This window comes from Chelonoidis abingdonii, chromosome 7 (genome assembly GCF_003597395.2).
Source record: "Chelonoidis abingdonii isolate Lonesome George chromosome 7, CheloAbing_2.0, whole genome shotgun sequence".
NCBI classification, from domain to species: domain Eukaryota; kingdom Metazoa; phylum Chordata; order Testudines; family Testudinidae; genus Chelonoidis; species Chelonoidis abingdonii.
Genome location: NC_133775.1, coordinates 66683466 through 66700251, shown reverse-complemented (window position 1 = coordinate 66700251; position 16786 = coordinate 66683466). Strand labels below are relative to the sequence as shown.

At 57.1% G+C, this 16786-nt stretch overlaps 1 protein-coding gene across 1 annotated transcript; it reads right to left on the bottom strand.

Annotated features, from left to right (window-relative positions):
* Positions 1–5335: 5335 nt before the first annotated feature.
* Positions 5336–16480, bottom strand: PHGDH (phosphoglycerate dehydrogenase). The gene is made up of 12 exons (XM_032778321.2): positions 16234–16480; positions 15232–15383; positions 13865–13930; positions 12849–12903; positions 12651–12749; positions 11584–11716; positions 10885–11033; positions 9820–9972; positions 9267–9399; positions 7324–7451; positions 6538–6766; positions 5336–5677 (listed from the first exon to the last, which is right to left on the bottom strand). Exons 1-12 carry the CDS (start codon positions 16369–16371, stop codon positions 5523–5525), a joined length of 1590 nt encoding a protein of 529 aa, XP_032634212.1. The 5' UTR covers positions 16372–16480; the 3' UTR covers positions 5336–5522.
* Between the last annotated feature and the right edge of the window lie 306 nt (positions 16481–16786).

Sequence of the window (16786 nt, the reverse complement as noted above, 5' to 3'; positions counted from 1 at the left end):
CGAGGCCCGCCAGGGATATCAATTGGCGGCTCCTGCATGGGGCTGTGAGCACGGGCGTGTATCTGGCGCGGTTTACTCCTATCCCGGACACCTGCCCCTTCTGCGGCATGAGGGAGACCCTGGCGCACGTTTACTTAGAGTGCGCCAGGTTGCAGCCCCTATACCGGCTCCTCACTAATCTCCTGTTGCGTTTTTGGCTGCACTTTTCCCCTCACCTCCTTCTCTACGCACTCCCTATCATGGCCCACGAAGGTCCAGGACCTCCTGGTCAACCTCCTCGTCCTGGCTAAACAAGGCCATCTACCACGCAGGAGAGGAGGTGGCTGATGGAGACTCCAGTGACTTTGGGGCTTGTTTCAGTCCATGGTCCGTTCACGTATCCGGGCGGAGTTCCTCTGTGCGCGTCCACTGGCTCCTGACGCCATTCGAGGAGCAGTGGGCGCATGGTCCGGCGGTTCTTGTCTGGTGCTGTACCCGTACGGTTACTTCTTATGACCCTCTGACCACACTCCTGTCCCTGTTCTTTTATTAGTTGTCCCCCGTAATCAGTGGGCTTCTGTGGTCCTGTGAGTCCTCCCCTTAGGCTAGGGGGGGATCCTTTAGCAGTGGGCGGGCTTCACCCGCCCACTTCCCGGAAGCCCAATAGATACTGGGTCTCATCTTGGTCTCCAGCAGCTGGAGACTGACTTATGCCCTGAGACAGGAGGTTTGGTCTCCTTCCCAAATGTTTGTCATTGATGGTGATACATCTGGATACCCCTGATAACCAGATAAAGGTCTAGTCCCTCTTAGAGTCCTGTGAAATCCTTGCAAGATGCAGAAAGGGACTGGCCCTTGGTCAGTCTGGGCTCTTCTAGTTCTTCTTGCTCATTTCACATGTTCCTTGCATGTGCGTTAACACCTCTCTGTCTTCACTTGCTCTTTGAGGGCAGCTCCACCTGCTGCCTTACTCAGTGCTAGGGACCCAGCAGCTGCTGCCAGCACAGAACCTGAGTTTCTCACTCCTCACTCAGCAACGTGCAACTGTCCTAAATCTAGGGAGGACTTAGTAGGGGGAAAATGCCCTTGGAGAGAGGGGCTCACAGAGGGGAGCTGAGCGAATCTGGGAATTTCCATCTTGACATCTCTACCTTTGGTTTGGTCCTGAAATGGGACAAAAGGTTGGAATTTCCCATGGAACAGCAAGATATAAACATTGTGTTTTAGTGTAATTGAACAAAGCAAAACTTTTCAATGTTCCTCACAGCAAAATGCTTCATTCTGAGTCATTTCAACATTAAACTATATTTCCTTACAGTGGTGCATTGCCTTGTGGGGGGTCACCTGTCCTCACAGGGGGCTAGGCTCCCTAGTCTGATTACATCTCCCACAATGCACCCAGTCATGTGACTCCCATGAGCCACCACGCAGCTTGGTGAGTGTGAATTTCATGCCTTATGGAAGATGTAGTGCTCTGGCAGCCGAGCCCATGGGAGAGAAAGGGGCCAGAACTACCACTCCCATAAGGCAATGTGCCACAATATGTAAATACAGTTTTATGTTTTATTGAACTGCTGCAGAACTAAACATTTTGGGTCAGTTCAAAACTGAAATATTCTGATTTGATTCAAACTGACCTGAAATGAAATATTTCACTTAGATTTTCACAAGGGAAAACCTGAAAAGTTTCAAGAACTGTATTTTCTATCGGAAAGTCATGCATACAGATTCCCAACCAGTGCTAGGAGGATGGTAGGACCCAGTGCCAGGACTCAACAGAACTGCTCAGAGGGAGGGGCTTAGCAGTTAAGTGGGGCTGGTGGAGGACCCTGGGGGAGGGTCTTAGCAGCTAGGTGGGGCTGGCGGACCCTGGGAGAGGGCTTTGCTGGCACTTTGGGGCACCAGGACTCTGGTCCCTCTACCTGCACATGCTGCATGCCTATCTGCACTTGGAGCTGGGGGGCGATTCCCAGCTTGAGGAGACATACCTGCGCTAGCTCTCCTGGAGCAAGTGTGCTACAAACAGACTGTAGCCGTGCACTGTGAGTCATGGGAGGGGCTAGCTCCTTCACCAGAGGGGGGAGCAAACTGGCAAGTTTCCAGAATGAGGGCTGGCTCCCATCTGTTGAAGTGGCTGTGGTTGGGTGGGTTCTGGAGGAGGAAAGCATGCCTCCCTCCACCCCAGACTGCAGTTATTGGGCTGGTGCCCCAGGTGAGGAGCTGGGGTCTGTACCAAGACTACGAGCTACTATCAAGGGTGGGAGAGAGACTGAAAATTAATCCACTCTTATTGTTCTGTCCCTGTAGACCTGCCCAGCCTTGTCAGAGCAGACCCCCAGGCAATGGCCGAACCACCAACGCAGAGCCTGCAGGCTCCCACTGCACCAGCTGCAAACATCCTGGCTCCATTATCGCAAACAGAAAGACTTGTTCTTCTTCCCAGGGACTGCACGCTCGACTGAAGGGCCCCATAGAGATAATGCAGCCCCACGTGCCTGGTTAGAGCCTCACACCATTTGCTGTGTCGGTGCCCAGATTAGGACATTCTCTGATGCCAGGCGCTCAGTCCGTCCCTCCCCTTTGGCATCCCTTTGCTGGAGGAGTACATTTCTGTAGTGGCAGGGTGATCACTTCGGTGTGTGAGGATCACCTCTCTCCCCTTTGGCCAGCTCCAACAGAACTTAATGGAGCTCAAACCACAGGGTGCTATTGAAAAGAAATAAATTCCATAAGCCTTCAGAGCAATGCTGATATAGGTTGAACAGAGCCAGAGCCTGTCAGTAGGTTGTTTGAAATTCTCCTCTAGGATGGTTTAAAATTCAATAGATTTTTTTTTTGTTCTCTTTCTTTCTTCAGCGCTTTCCCCCACGGGCCCTTAGCTCCTCCCTTCATAGGTGGTGCTAGCTGTCCTTTGGCTGAACTGACCTATGAAGAATGGCTCAGACGATGTCACTCTGCAGAGTGCTGTACTACCTTCTATTCCATATGCTTTTATACATAAAGCCATTATGAAAAGCGGGGGCAAACACAGCCACATCACACTATGAAGGGAAACCTATAGGCTGCAGTTAAATGAGAGGCCCTTGTCTGTGTGGAGGGTGTGACAGTGTTCCTGCCACCAGAGGCAACGATCCTCTGGTAAGTCTGTTCTTCAGACAGCGCTGTGGAGTCTCAGGTTGTGTGTGTGAGCCCCTAAAAGGGAGGAAACATGCTGGACCAGTGGGCTGCACAGCTCTGTGCTAGACAGTAGAATGCTGAGAAGCGAAACTCCTGACTTCTATTCCTGGCCCGGGGACAGGAGGGTGGCCTAATGGTTAAAGCGTCTAAGTGCTGTGTTTAACTATTCTTTGCATTTATATGGTGTCCATTCTTTATTGCATCCTCCAGCATTTTGTGATGTTGGCTATGCAGGAATCAGTCCCATTGGAGACCTCACAGTCCAACACATAGATTTGGCACATTCATTCTGAGAGGCAATATGGTTACGTGAAGGATTCTGGGATCTGCCATATTTGAGATCTGGATCTCCCAGGCTTGCAAAATGGGTATGGAGGAGAATGTTCCTGCCCTGTCACTTCAGCTAGCACTAGGAGATCTTGCTCTGTAATCAGGGCTGGGCTGTGCAGTGCACACAACTAATTCCAGTGCCTGGAAGAGCTGCGATTAGAACTCAGTCTTCTCCAGGCTCACAACCCTGCGCCGCTTTCCCTCAACCAAAGGATATGGTGGAAAAATAATGCTGCACTTATCTGTGCAGCTGCTTGGTAATGATGCAGGAGGCTCAGTGGGATTGGGAGCCAGCTCAGTGCACTTAGAATGCCCGGGAAACTAAGAGCAAGTGTCTAGCAAGTTCTACTGGGCCTGTGCAAATGGTAAATTTCTGCAGCCTCTAACTTGATCACAGCTGTTCATGAGAATTTGAAGCAGCACCTCTGAGTGCATGATTAGCCCCTGGCCCAACTGTCATGCTCCTCCACCAAGGGATGGTGATGCTCAAGGGAGTTTAAAACGTCTACATATATTAAGAGGAAGTGGGAAGATTTTTAAACCTAATTGTGAAAGGATGACAATTTTTTTTTTTTTTCCAAAAAATTAACCAATGGCAGTGACCAGTTGGGGAAACTTCAGTCTGAGGGGTTAGTTTGATGATGTTATAAACAAATGAAAACAAGAGGTATAATGGAAAATGTTCTCTAGGGCTGGTGCAGGCTTGCTCCTCCTTGCAGTCTAATACACAAAAAAGTGCACTTCTGCAGAATGCCCCCCTCCCCCTTTTTAGGGATGGGAGAGGCAGAAACACTGTCAGGCCTTCTCTACAGAGCGAGAAAAAGAGGGCTCAGCCCCTCTTGCAGATCACCTTATGCATGTGTTCTGCAGTAGATGCACTCGCCAGGTTTCCTAATGGGCCAAACTCTAATTTTACAGTAGAATATGCTGAAGTCCAGCAAAGCGTGAGCTTGACATGAAAGAGCTGTGTGACAAATTTGCTATGGAAAGGGCCAGTTGTTTCTGCGTAATCTCTCTTGGGGGGAGAGAGAGGAGGTGCCATGGCCCTCTCACCATGTTAAAAATGGGCAAAACTTTTTTCCCTACTCCCGGGGGCGAAAGTAACAAAGGACGTACTGGTACACTGGAGTCCTGAGCAGGGGATGTGGCCTCAACCGGAAGCGGCATGGCCTTTAAATACCCGGGCCCTTTAAATCACCTCCAGAGCTACCAGCTGCAGAGGCAGCTGGGGGCTCAGGGGCAATTTAGACAAGGCTCCTCGCCTATACAGCAGCCAGCCAGCAGCAGAGAGCAGAAGGCTGCAGGAATGTGTGTGACATCAGACCCCAGCCATGAAGGGGTTTGCCAAATGCAAGGAAGAACTAGGGTGCAGCTGGAAGCTTGGGAAGCCCCAGCACTGAGTAGTGGTGTGAATTCTATATAAACCTATTCGACCCAGAGGGGAATGCAGCTGAGGCCTGGGGTTTATTTAAGGAACCCTGCAGAGGGTAAACTGAGGCAGGGCTGTTCTATAGGGACCCCAGGCCAGAAGGGGTAACTTGGGAGGCAGCTGTCCCTTTTATAGTCCCCCATCCCGGGGCTGGGGCCAAGGCTGGAGGTGTCCTTGGTCCCTCTCCTTTGGGTGCATCTGAGCAGCTGGAGAGGGGTTGGAGTCTGTGCTGCCAAGGCAGGGCTGTAAAGTGCTGGCCTGTGCCATGGGCAACAGTGATCTTGCTAGGGGAACCGGACCGAGCAAAGATCTTCTCCCCCTGTGGGCAAACTCTTGCTTCATCCCAAACATACCCTGTGCCCTCTTCTCCCCTCCCCGCACCGCCGCAGGACACCGAACACAAGACACATGCACACGCTCTCCTCCCAAATGCTGTATTGACTGTGCTTGGATTTCCTAACAACCACCAACGGTGTGACCAGCCCCCGCTGAGCCTGCTGGCTGGTAGTGCTGCCAGGGGAGAGGTTGCATGCTGGTCTTGAACCTGGCCTGGCTTTGCTGAGAGAACAGCTCCCCTGGGAAGCAGCTGCGAGCTCGCTGTAAAGGACTAGAGCGTGAGCTGGAAGACCTCTGTCACATGCTGCTTCACGTCACCGAGGGTCCCGACCGCCGAAGAGATTCCCAAGATGCTCCACTGTTCTCCTGCCACAGCACAGGAGCTGTGGTAGGACTGGAGCTGTACCTGAGCCTTCCCCAGCAGCCCTGCAGATGGGAACAGCAGAGAGCGCTCATGCTGTGCGCCTGCTGGGCGAGGGCACCCAGCTGCAACACAGCCCTTGGCTCTGCCCTGCCGCGACTTAGCACTCCACTGAACATCCCTGTGGGGACAGGACGAGGGTGAGAGCAGCAATCCCTTGTGGCTCTGAGGCTGACAGCCCTTGGCCTTCCCTCACAATCAATGGAAAACTCAGCCCGCCCTGTAGCCAGCATGGCCAAGCAGCCCAGGCTGGTACAAACAGGTCCTCTGGGCCACCAGGCCCATCATCTGTCAAACTCGTTTCAGGGGCAGGGGATATTTAATGGCAAAGCAACATCCAGCCTCTGCCGTCGCTCCCCAACCCCTTGCTGCAACCATTGCCTGCCAGAGGCACGTGGCCTCATTACATCTGTAGGAAGTCTTCTCACAACCCCTGACCCTCCCCCTGCCATTCCCAAACAACTGCCAGGAACTCCCCTTTAATCCCCCCACTGCACCCTCTCCTCTGTATCTTGCCAACCGAGTGCCCTGGATGAGGAGGGCACCATGGGGTCCAAGAGACTGGGAGCCCATCACTGGTGCAGGCAGATCACGGACCTGCAGCCCCTACCTTCCTGCTTGTCAGGACTGAGGCTTTGTCTGAGCCAGGACTCCCTACTAGAGCATCCCGCTCCCCTCGGTAACTCCAACTGCTGCCTGGAGCCCTGCAGCCTCTTAACTCAACCTGCACAACTCTGGCCCCAGAGAAGCAGCAGCAGCCAGGGTGGGACCTCAGCCCTCCCCTTGGTGAGGTGGGACATTCAGGGCCTAGCTGTAACTCATGGACCAGGGGTGGCACGGGCAGTGTGGGGGACTCTTTCCTCACCAATCACTGTGGCCAGGGTGCTGGCGTTGGCAGCTTTGGCTCTGTAGAGCAGCAGGTGGCCGGTGAGAGGAACTGGCTGCTTGAAGTTGGCTCCATTGAGCTCCTGCAGGATGGGGGTGCTGCCTTGGACTGAGCCCACTAGCCTGGAGGGGGTCCCCTGCAAGGTGACCTGCAGGAGGCTGTCACTGCTGTACAGCTCTGGCACCACGTTGCTATGAGTGGCCGTGACCTGAAGGGGAGAGAGGAGATGACAGTTTAGCAGCCCCATGCCATTGCAATGGTACTTCTACCTCCCTGGGAGGTACAGCTATCCCCAGGGTACAGCTGGGAATCAACACATAGGGAGGCAATGTGACTTGCCCATGGTCTCCCAGGGAGCCTGTGGCAGTGCAGGGAATTGAACCTGGATCTCTGGAGCCCTAACTACTGGGCCATCCTTCCCCTCTCACCTTCTGTGGGGGCTGCAGGCCAGAGAACACTCAGCTGGTGCTAGCCATGGGCTGGGGCTTGTCAGGGCCCCCTCTAGGTGACCCACAGGAGGAGACCATCCAGCAGATGCCAGGTGTCCCTGCCTACATGTAAGGGGTGGGGGAGTGTCCTGCTAGTGCAGGGACAGGGAGTGTCTGCTGGGGGATGTGATGAAACAGAGGTGGGCTCTGGTGCTGGCAGACAGGCCAGTGGAGAGTTTGCCTCATGCCAGGTGGGCCCAGTGAAGTGACCCAGGGAGGGGACTCCATGTGCACTGACTCCTGGGTGTGTGACTGGGGTCCCAAGCGAGCCGCGTACCTTCAGCCCAGCCTCCTGGGCCAGCAGCAGGCCGTTCACCAGGTTCACATCCTTCTGTGCTGCTCCTTCTAGCAGGCCGGTAGCCACGGCAGGGCTCAGGTAACTCCCGGCCTTCTCCAAAGGTGCTCCTGGGAGCACAGGAAGCCACGAGGGTTACACAGAGACACGCTAGCAGAGCCCCAGCCGCTGTAGGTCCCCACCCCGTGTCAGTCTCCTCCCACTGCTTCCTGCCAAACGTCAGTTCCCCTCCCACTCGCATAGCCTAACCCTGCCTGTCGCCATCACCTTACATTATAGGCACCTACTCTGGGGGTGCTCCGGGGCTGGAGCGCCCATGGGGAAAAATTGGTGGGTGCTCTGCACCCACCAGTAGCTCCCCGCTCAGTTCACCTCTGCCTCCTCCCCTGAGCACGCTGCGTGCTCGCTTTTCTCCCTAGCTCCCAGGGCTTGCACTGCGGAACTGCTGTTTTGTGCAGCTGGGAGGGAGGGGGGGAAATGCAGGGGGACGCAGCGCGCTCAGGGAAGAGGCAGAGCCCGGATGGGGATTTGGGGAAGGGGTCCAATGGGGCAGGGAGGGGGCAGAGTTGGGGCAGGGACTTTGGGGAAGGGGTTGGAATGGGGGCAGGGCAGGGAGGGGGCATGAGCACCCACCGGTGCTGGGGAAAGTTGGTGCCTATGCCTCTCATCCCATCAGCTCCAGCAGCTGCTCCCCTGGAGAAGTGACAGGAGCAGAGTAACGAATGAAAATGAGCAGCCAGCACCCTGGGTCCACCCGCTCCCACTGCCTCCCAGCTTGGGAGCCTCTGTTTCAGAGCTTCGGCTAACCTGGTTTTATAACCCCAGAGCAAGAGGGTGTCTGCCATTTCTCCTGGAGACTTTTCCCCAATCCGGCTTCCCTTTTCCTGCTGCAGTTCCCTCACCACACTGTGTGAAGCCAGGGCAGGTCCAGCCACCTCCCCACCAAGCCCCACTCTGCTCCTCCCTAGAGCTGGTGGACACTCGCAATTTCCATTTTGTGGGAAGTTCTGACATTTCTAAATTTATTTTTGTTCCAAATCTGACTGAAAACAAACAAATGTTTTCAACATTTCCCGTGAAATGTGAATTTCCAACAGCTTTGGGAAGAGTGTTTGGGGAATGTGAAGTGTTCTGTTTGTGCATTGGTTCACGACACGACTTCCGAACCTCTTCCAGTTTTACTGGATGGGGTTTTTGATTGGTACGTTTGTACATCATTTCACAATGAGGCCATAGCAGCAGTGCATGAGGTACAAATATAACAATCAAAACCCCCCTCTGATAACATTCAAAGGTTTGAAGTTAGCAAAAAAAAACTTGGAAATGTTACAAAACAAAAAATTTTCCCCTTGTGAGAACTCTTGAAAGTGATTTTTTTTAGTGTTTAATTTAGACAAAAATGGCATTTTCCCCATCAAAACGAGTTGATGAAAGTTTCCAGCCAGCTCTCCTCTTCCCCCTCAAAGGGGAGACAGGGGGGTGAGCAGCCAGAATATTGCTGGTTTGTCCCTGGCCTGGGCCCTTAGGGGATGTACACACTGCATTGTAAAACCGACATTTTGCAGTGCGGACACAGGTCAATCCAGGAGGTCTGCGTAATGCAGTATGGCCAGGTGAGACCTGGCTCCAGGAATTGTTAATGCAGGTTTACAGTGCAGGGTGGACGCTCAAGCATGGGCTTGGAAACGCCAAGCCCGGGACCACAATGCAGTGTAGATGTACTTTCAGTTACCACATGCCTTGTCCTGCCTCCCTCAGGGCAGCCCTGGCACTGCTCAGCACCCTCACTCTGCAGCACTGCTGTGTCAGCACAGGGGCAGAGACACAGGACCAGCATTCTGCCTGCCCAGCTCCTGGAGTGCACCAGCTGAGCCCCACCCCGTGCGAGGAGCTGGGTTCTCAGCCGCCCAGCCTTGCGAGCTCACCCAGTGTGGAAACCTGCACGCTTCCCTTCACTGGGCTGGCCAATGTCTGCAGTAGCACACCCAGGGCTTTAGCCAGGGTGATCCAGGGCTTGGTCTGAGGTTCCAAGGCGCTGCTGAGAGCCTGGCCGTTTACCTGGGGACAGAGGGAGGAAGAGGAAAAGGGGCTGAATACACAGTGGGCTGATGGGAGGAGAGAACACCACTCGCTAGCTCCCGTAAAGTGCTTTTTATCCAGAGATCTGCCAGCACTTTACAGAGGATGGTAATAGCATTACCCCTATTGTACGGATGGGGAAAGTGAGGCACACAGCAGGGCTGTGACTTGCCCAAGGTCAGCCAGCTGGCAGAGCCAGAAATTGAACCCAGGTCTCCTGAGTCCCAGTCCAGTGCTCTAGCAACTAGGCCACACACATTCTGAGTCCTGGAGCAGAGGCAGAACCTGAGGTAGCATGAGATGTTTAGCTGGCTGGGCTGTCTGCTCGCTGGCAGCTCGGCTAGGGCAGCGCCCATCCTCACCCACAGTCTGCGTCCCTCCCCATGCCCCCTCACTCACCACGCCAGCCAGTGCCTTCCCCTGGGCCAGGTCCACAAACTGAAGGGCGATTTCTTTGCCACAGCGACTCTGTGCTTCCCGGGTGCTGGCGCCCAGGTGGGGGCAGCTGATCACATTGGGATGGTTCACCAGAGTTCGGTCCCGGGGTGGCTCCTGCAGACACAGCCTGTCCCGTTAGACCAAGCTGCCATCCGGGTGAGTGGCCCTGCCCAAAGGAGTATTGCAGCCAAGTATGGTGGAGACTTGGGCACAGCTCCTGGTCTGTGGGTTGGCTGAGCAGCCGGGATGGTGTTTCGGTCCCAACAGCTGATGCAGGTGGGGATGGTGCAGCTGGCGCACAGCAGGGACATAGCACCTGGCACTGGGGGGGGTGTCCCATGCGTATGGTCTGCATGGGGTGGGGGAGTCTTCACTCCCATGCAGAGGGCAGAATTAAGGCTGGTTTGGGAATGTTACAGAGTTTCCAATGGGTCATTTCTGAGGGCCTGGCAAGGCTGGGTCCCAGCTCCTCCACAGAGCTGGGTGCAGATGAGTGGGGGGGGCTGGCTCTGCATGGTGGGGGATGACTGCCACGGGGCAGGGAAGTGAGCATCACAGCTGGGTAGGGGGAAGCAGAGTCAGACCAGGCCGACAGGCCTCGGGCTCAGGGTGACAGCGAGGGTGGCTGCTCACTCTGGGGTGGGACATAATGTTCTCCAAGCAGCTAAACCCTGATATCAAACCCAGCAGCTGGCCCAGGGCTCCAAGCCCTGGTGGAGTGGAGCCCACAGTCAGTGAACGAACCAGGGCCCTGCACCCACTACCCCCAAGGAGCTACAAGAGCATTACATGGACCAGGAGTGACCCACCTTGGGCAGCAACGTGGTGAAAACAAGGAGCAGGCTCCTCTGCGCCTCCCAGGCAAGGCCCGAGGTCCTGCTGCTGGGATGGGCCCTCTGTTTCTGTGCCCACCCCCGTCCCAGGGCAGCAGGCCTTGGCTTGGGGCCAGGGCGCCCATCTGCTGTGGCAGTTCCATGGGGGAACGTGCTCTGGGTCCCGCCTTTGCCCAGGGCCCCATTTACCTACCTCAGTGAAGACGTCAAGGCCGACCCCCCCACACTGGCCAGACTGCAGTGCCCGGAGCAGCGCCCCCTCATCCACAATGCCCCCTCGGGCACAGTTCACCACCTGCACACCCTGCCGGCACTTGGCAAAGGTGCTGTCGTTCAGTAACCCTGGGGAGAGATAACGGGGGGATTAAGGGGGAGTAGAGCCTGCCAACGAGCTAGCCAGCCTGGCTCTCCTCCCAACGATCTGCGATCCCATCCCCCTGCCTCTGTCTCACCTCACTGCTGGGGCATTCTCTTTGGAGAGCCTAGCTGCAAGCCCGCAGTCAGCATGACACGACCCCCCTTCACTCTGGCTGGGCTCTGCTATTGGCAGGAGGAGGATGGGAGCTTGTGCACTGGGCTGGCATGGCTCTGCCAACATGCCACCCTCCTGACTGCTGCCCCTGCCATTCTAGCTCTGCCTCCCCAGCATGACTCTGCCAATGCACCATCCCCCTGACTGCTGCCCGCTGGCACAGCTCTGCCGGCATGCCACCCCCTGACCACAGTTATCCAGATCTCCTGCTATGGGCCCCCCAGCTTGTTCTGCATGGGGCTGTATCTGACTCTCCCCCAAGGCCTGTTTTCACCTCCGGCCCCCACCCCTGTTAATCCCACGGCCTCCAGAGGGGAGAGGCAGGGGCTGGCGTGGCTGCTCTGGGCCCCGCTCCCCTACCTGTGGTGGAGGGCAGGAGCGGCGTGTGCACCGTGATGAAGTCACACAGGGGCCAGATCTGCTCCAAGGGCAGCTGCTGCACACCGAAGGCAGCCGAGTCCTCAGGTGTGATGATGGGATCGTACCCTATGGTCTAAGCACAGCCATAGTCACTCGCAGCCCGAGCTGGCCTCCTCAGCTTTGGGTGACAGGCCCCTCAAGCCCTGGGGAAGGGGACCTTGGGCAGTAGGACAGCCCTCATAATGGGGCCCCTTGTCCTTCCCAAGGTGCATCAGGGAAAAAGCCCAGTGGGCAAAAGGGCTGGGGGAGGGGCCACCGTAGGGCCCCTCTGGGGGTGGAAGGGGGAAGAGCTACCGATGCACAGGGGGCAAGGGGCAGCCATGACTCGGCACTCCTTACTAAGCAGACCCAGAGCCCTGTCCCGGCTGGTTGGGCTCTAGTCCTGCTTGAGCCATGGCTGCATCCTCGCTGGAGGCTGCCTTTGCTGCCTGAAGCGGTGCCCTCTCCGCACAGTAACGAACACCCCTTCACTCTTGCCAGGGAATTCACATGGCACCCAGGCACAGGGAGCTTCCCCCGCAGTCTCAGCACTGTGCTCCCGGCCTTCCCATCATACACTGCTGGCTAACAGGGTAAGTCTCTATCTTCCCAGCTGCTCATGCCTTCCTGGCTGTGCTGTGGCGTAGGAGTATGAGGGGCAGAGTTAAGGAGAGCTTCCCCCATTGCCTTTCCTGGCTGGGCATGGCTCCATAGTCACAGCAGTTTGAGGCACAAGAGACGCCCATGTCCCCAGAGAGGATCCAGGTAGGTACAGACAGGGCAGGCCCCTCTTTAGCACCCCCAAGGGCTGCAGCTGCATGGAGAAGCAGATTAACCCTTTCTCCTCCATTCCCCTGCTGGAGGGAGAATTAATCCCCTCCTCCCCACTCCCTGTGCGTACTGGAGGAGCAGCATGGGGCATGTTAACCCTTGCTCACCCCCCTCCGGGCATGACCTGCCTGCACCTCACCAACCCAACCAAGCCCCTGGGCAGTTTAACCCTTTCCCTTCCCTGCTCCCTCCCTTACCTTCATCCCGAACGCCTGCATCCTGAGGGCCACTTCTCTCCCGATGCGGCCCAGGCCCAGGATGCCCAGGGTTTTCCCGTGAAGCTCCATTCCCATGAACTAAAGCAGAACGTAGACAGGGCTGTGACCATTGGCTCCAGGGCAGCCCATCCCCCCCTTCTCCCCAGCACTGCCATGGAGATGGCACTGGACTCTTACCTTCTTGCGGTCCCACTTCCCCTCCTTCATCGAGGCAGCTGCTTGGGGGATTTGCCTGAAACACCAACAGCCTAGTGGTCAGCAAAGCCTGCAGCCCCTGGCTGAGCCACCCAGGACCATCCCCAACCCATGTGGGCTTCCAGCATCCCAGGGGGCTGCAGGGCCTGGTAGGGGGGCTCCTTGTGTCAGTGGCCCCGGCACGGGGCATGCCCATGGCAGGGTCAGTGCTCTGCAAAGTGTCTGAGCCCCAGGGGTGGTCGGCGGGGCAAGAGTGCTTTGTGGGCATCGACATGGCCCAGTGTCCATGCTCCGCAGGGTTACAGGGCTGTGGCTTTGTTCCTTCTCATCCAGCCCCAGCTGGTGTGTGGGAGTCGCGGGCCATGGAAGGAACTGGGCACATGGTTGGGCAGCTTGGAGTCAGGGGCCAGTGGCAGTGATGGTGAGCAGGGGACAGCCAGGTGCCAGGGCTCTAGGTAGGGGCTGGATCAATGGCAGAGTCTCGTGGCTCTTTGCTGGGTGAGGAGCTCAGAGCCACATGGCAGGGGATGGGGAGCCAGTGGTTGCTGGATGTTTGGTGCTCTGTGCAGGGTGGTTGGCAGTGCTAGGGAGTGGGTGGGAGTCAGGTACCCGAGGCCCTGTGCTGGAGGCAGTGGGTTCGGAAGCTCTGTGCTGGCAGGGGTGATGGAGAGACAGGGTTTATGTATCAGTGGAGGAGATGGAGAGCTGGTGCCCTGGGCTTTGTGCCTAGAGCAGGTCAGAGCTGGATGTCCAAGGCTCTGAGGCAGTGGTGGGGTGCAACCTGGATGCTGAGGGCAGGGGGGGTGGGGCCATTGGGAGAAGGCACATGCTTGGCAGGTGGGGCAGAGTGCAGATGAGCCGGAGCAGCATGTGGCAGAGCACAGTGCACAGTATGGGGCACTTGGGCTGTGGGCTATTCCTGAGATTCCCAAGCAGTGACAGGGGCTTGGGCGTACCAGCTGCCCAAACGCCCTCCCCAGGGGGGCAGATGTGCTCACCTGGCCAGGCTCAGGATCATCCCGCAGGTGAGCTCCGCTGCGCTCAGGCTGTTCCCGGTGGGCGTGCTGAGGGCAGAGCAGAGCACACTGGGGTTAGCACAGACACTGGGGACAGGGAAGCCCTGATGGCCCCAGGGGGCAAGCCTGGGAGTGCTCCTTGCAGTCACTTTCCCAGGGCTTGGGAAAGCCAGGCTCCCCTCCCTGTGAGAGCATGGCCTCTGGCCACCAGTGCTGCTTGCGGACACTCAGCCTGCATGCAACTTGCTAACATTCCTAGCCATGATGGTTTTGAACTGGCTGCACTGACTATACTGTCACTCCCATGCCAGGGGCCTCCGGGCACAGAATTCAATGCTTAGCTGGCTCCGTCTGCTGCTGTCACGTCAGCCTGCAACATCTAGCTGCTGCACCAGTCTCTTCCACCTGTGTGGCCCCCCACGTTCTCCCTCCTGCAGAACAGCAGGGTTGGGTCGATTCTAACCCTCGGCATCCCCATGGTAGCTGTGTTTCCCCAACAGCATCTCATTCTGTTCCCGTGTCCCATTGCATACACTCTGCAGCTGGGATCGGTTACTGGGGGCCTGCACAATCTGTTCACTGCCTGTGCCCCCAAGTGGCCCATCAGAGCAGTGCGGGGGCTGGAGCATGAGCTGAGTGAATAACCAATCTGTCGCTTTGATGGCCAACATGAAAAACCCAGAAAAACAAAACATTTTGTTTGACTCAAAAACGAATTCGTCATTTAATTTTCAAGGGTTTTTTAACTTTTGCTTTTTAACCAAGTTCAGCTGGATTTCAGAAGTTGTTTCAAAACAGAAAGTCAAAAGGCTTCACTGCAAAAGTCAAAGCAAAATGTTTTCAAAGTTTCACTCAATTTCTGCCTGAATTGATTTGCTGAATTTGACCCAAAAACTGCATTTTTCAGCAGAAAACTAAGAATAAAAAAATGTTACGTGGCTCTAGGAAGAACATCCAGGAGCGCCATCAGCTCCAGATGCGCTGCTAAACCTCTGGGACCCGACCCAGACCCCTGTGCCCCCCACAAGCCCCCCCACTGTAAGAATCCCACAAGACCAGCTCAGAGAGAATGGGAACAGAACCGTGCCCATTTCAGCTCCTGTCTATTCCCTGGAGCCTTTTCTAAGTAACGGAGTGGCAGGAGGGGTACCACATGCCCACATATCTGCCCACATATCATGCCCACAATCCTGGATCTGCTCAGATGCTCCCCCTGCCCCCATGCATACAAGTGCTGATCTCAGACACGCATGTGCCCTGACCCTGCAGAAACTGGACACATGCTGCCAGGGCCAGCACAGCCATTGTGTGGAAGAGGCAGCTCTGTCCTGGAGTCAGACTGCTCTTACTTCATCACCAGGATGCCCTTTCTTGTAGCTGCCTCCACGTCCACATTGTCGACACCGGTGCCCGCCCGCCCGATCACCTGCAGCTTCTTGGCAGCCTGGATGACGTCTGCGGTCACTTTGGTCGCTGAGCGGACGATGAGCCCATCACAGTCCTGAAAGGGTGAGTGCCGGAGCGGATGGGATAAGGAGGCCAGAGCCCTTCCCCAGCTTCCATAAACAACTGGTCCCCTCGCCCTCTGCTGTGGGTCGTAAGGCCAGAAGGGCCCCTAGCCATCCTGACCCCAGTATAGCTGGTGTGGGAGCCACCCCAGGTGTTCTAGCCCAGAACCGGGGGTTCAGACAGAGACGCCCCAAGCCAGGTGCAAAGTGACAGAGACTCTACCCTGTCCCTGGGCGAGGTTTCAGCAATGGCTCCAGTCTGACTTTGACCCCCCTCACCCCAAGGCTTTGCTGCCCCAGAGGCAGAGACCCACTCATCCCAACAGTGGGGAGCCTTGGCTGTCCTGACTGTAGGAGCCCCTGTTCCTCCTGCCCCTGGTCACACCAAAACCTCTGCTCTGCCCCAAGCTGGGGCCCTACCTCTCTCCTGGAGCCTCTCTCCCCACCCGTGCCAGCTGAGCATGCCTAGCCCCAACCCTGGGCACGGGAGCTGAGGGGCCCACTGGTTCTGGGGGACTCTGGCTGGGGCAGTGTGGGGCCGGGCAGGGCTCCTCAGCAGAGGCTGGACCCGACCCCATCTCTGCAGCCCTTGGCTGGACGATCGCCCCAGCTCCTGCTCGCGGCACCCGCGGCCCAGCCCTCGAGTCCCCGCGCAAACACACGCGACTGTTGCATCAGGCGCGGGGCGGGGAGCGCTGCACGGAGCTCGAGCCAGCCAGGACTCGGGGGGCCCTGTGCCGGGCATGGGCCGGCTGGCACCCGGGAGCAGCCCGCGCCCTCTGCGTAGCCTGCACCGCACCGAGCAAGGCAGCTCCCCAGCAGCCCCCATCCTGCTCCCCGCACCTGGATCTCCGCCAGCAGCTGCTCCCGGCTCAGGTTGGGCTTGTCCAGCACCTGGATGCCGCCGGCCTGCAGCAGCTGCTTGCAGCAGGGGTCCAGGTTGTCGCTGAGCAGCACCTTGCTCAGCGTGGCGAAGGCCATGGCGAGCGCAGCAGCTGCGGAGAGCTGCGGCCAGTCAGACACTAGCGGCTGCACGTTTAGCAATTCGGGGGCTGAGTGTTGAGCTCAGCAGATCTCCCTAATCCCGCCCCGCCCCGGGCTGTCACTCTCCCCGCTCCGCAGTACCCCCGCCCCTGCCTCCCCCAGCTCAGCAGGCGGGGCTGCGCTGCCCTGCAAGCGGCGGTCGCATCATCCCGGCGCGGGCCGGGGAGCGGGCGGTAGGGGATCTGTAAGAGCGCTCAGGAGCCCGCCGCTTGCCCTGCACCTGGGCTGGAAAGCCCTCCTGACCTTTTCATCGGGCCCCTGCCCTGTAGACCCGATCGGCCCCCCTGCCCCTTCTCCACAAGCCGGCTGCACGATCTGCAGCCAGTCCATTTTCAAACTGTGCCAAGGAAAC

Excerpts from the sequence above, each read along its gene's own strand:
- PHGDH (XM_032778321.2), bottom strand. The coding sequence starts at position 16,371 with ATGGCCTTCGCCACGCTGAGCAAGGTGCTGCTCAGCGACAACCTGGAC. Across the intron at positions 12,904-13,864 it reads ATGATCCTGAGCCTGGCCAG|GCAAATCCCCCAAGCAGCTG; the intron begins GTGAGCACATCT and ends TTGGTGTTTCAG. Across the intron at positions 9,973-10,884 it reads GCCTTGACGTCTTCACTGAG|GAGCCACCCCGGGACCGAAC; the intron begins GTAGGTAAATGG and ends CTGTGTCTGCAG.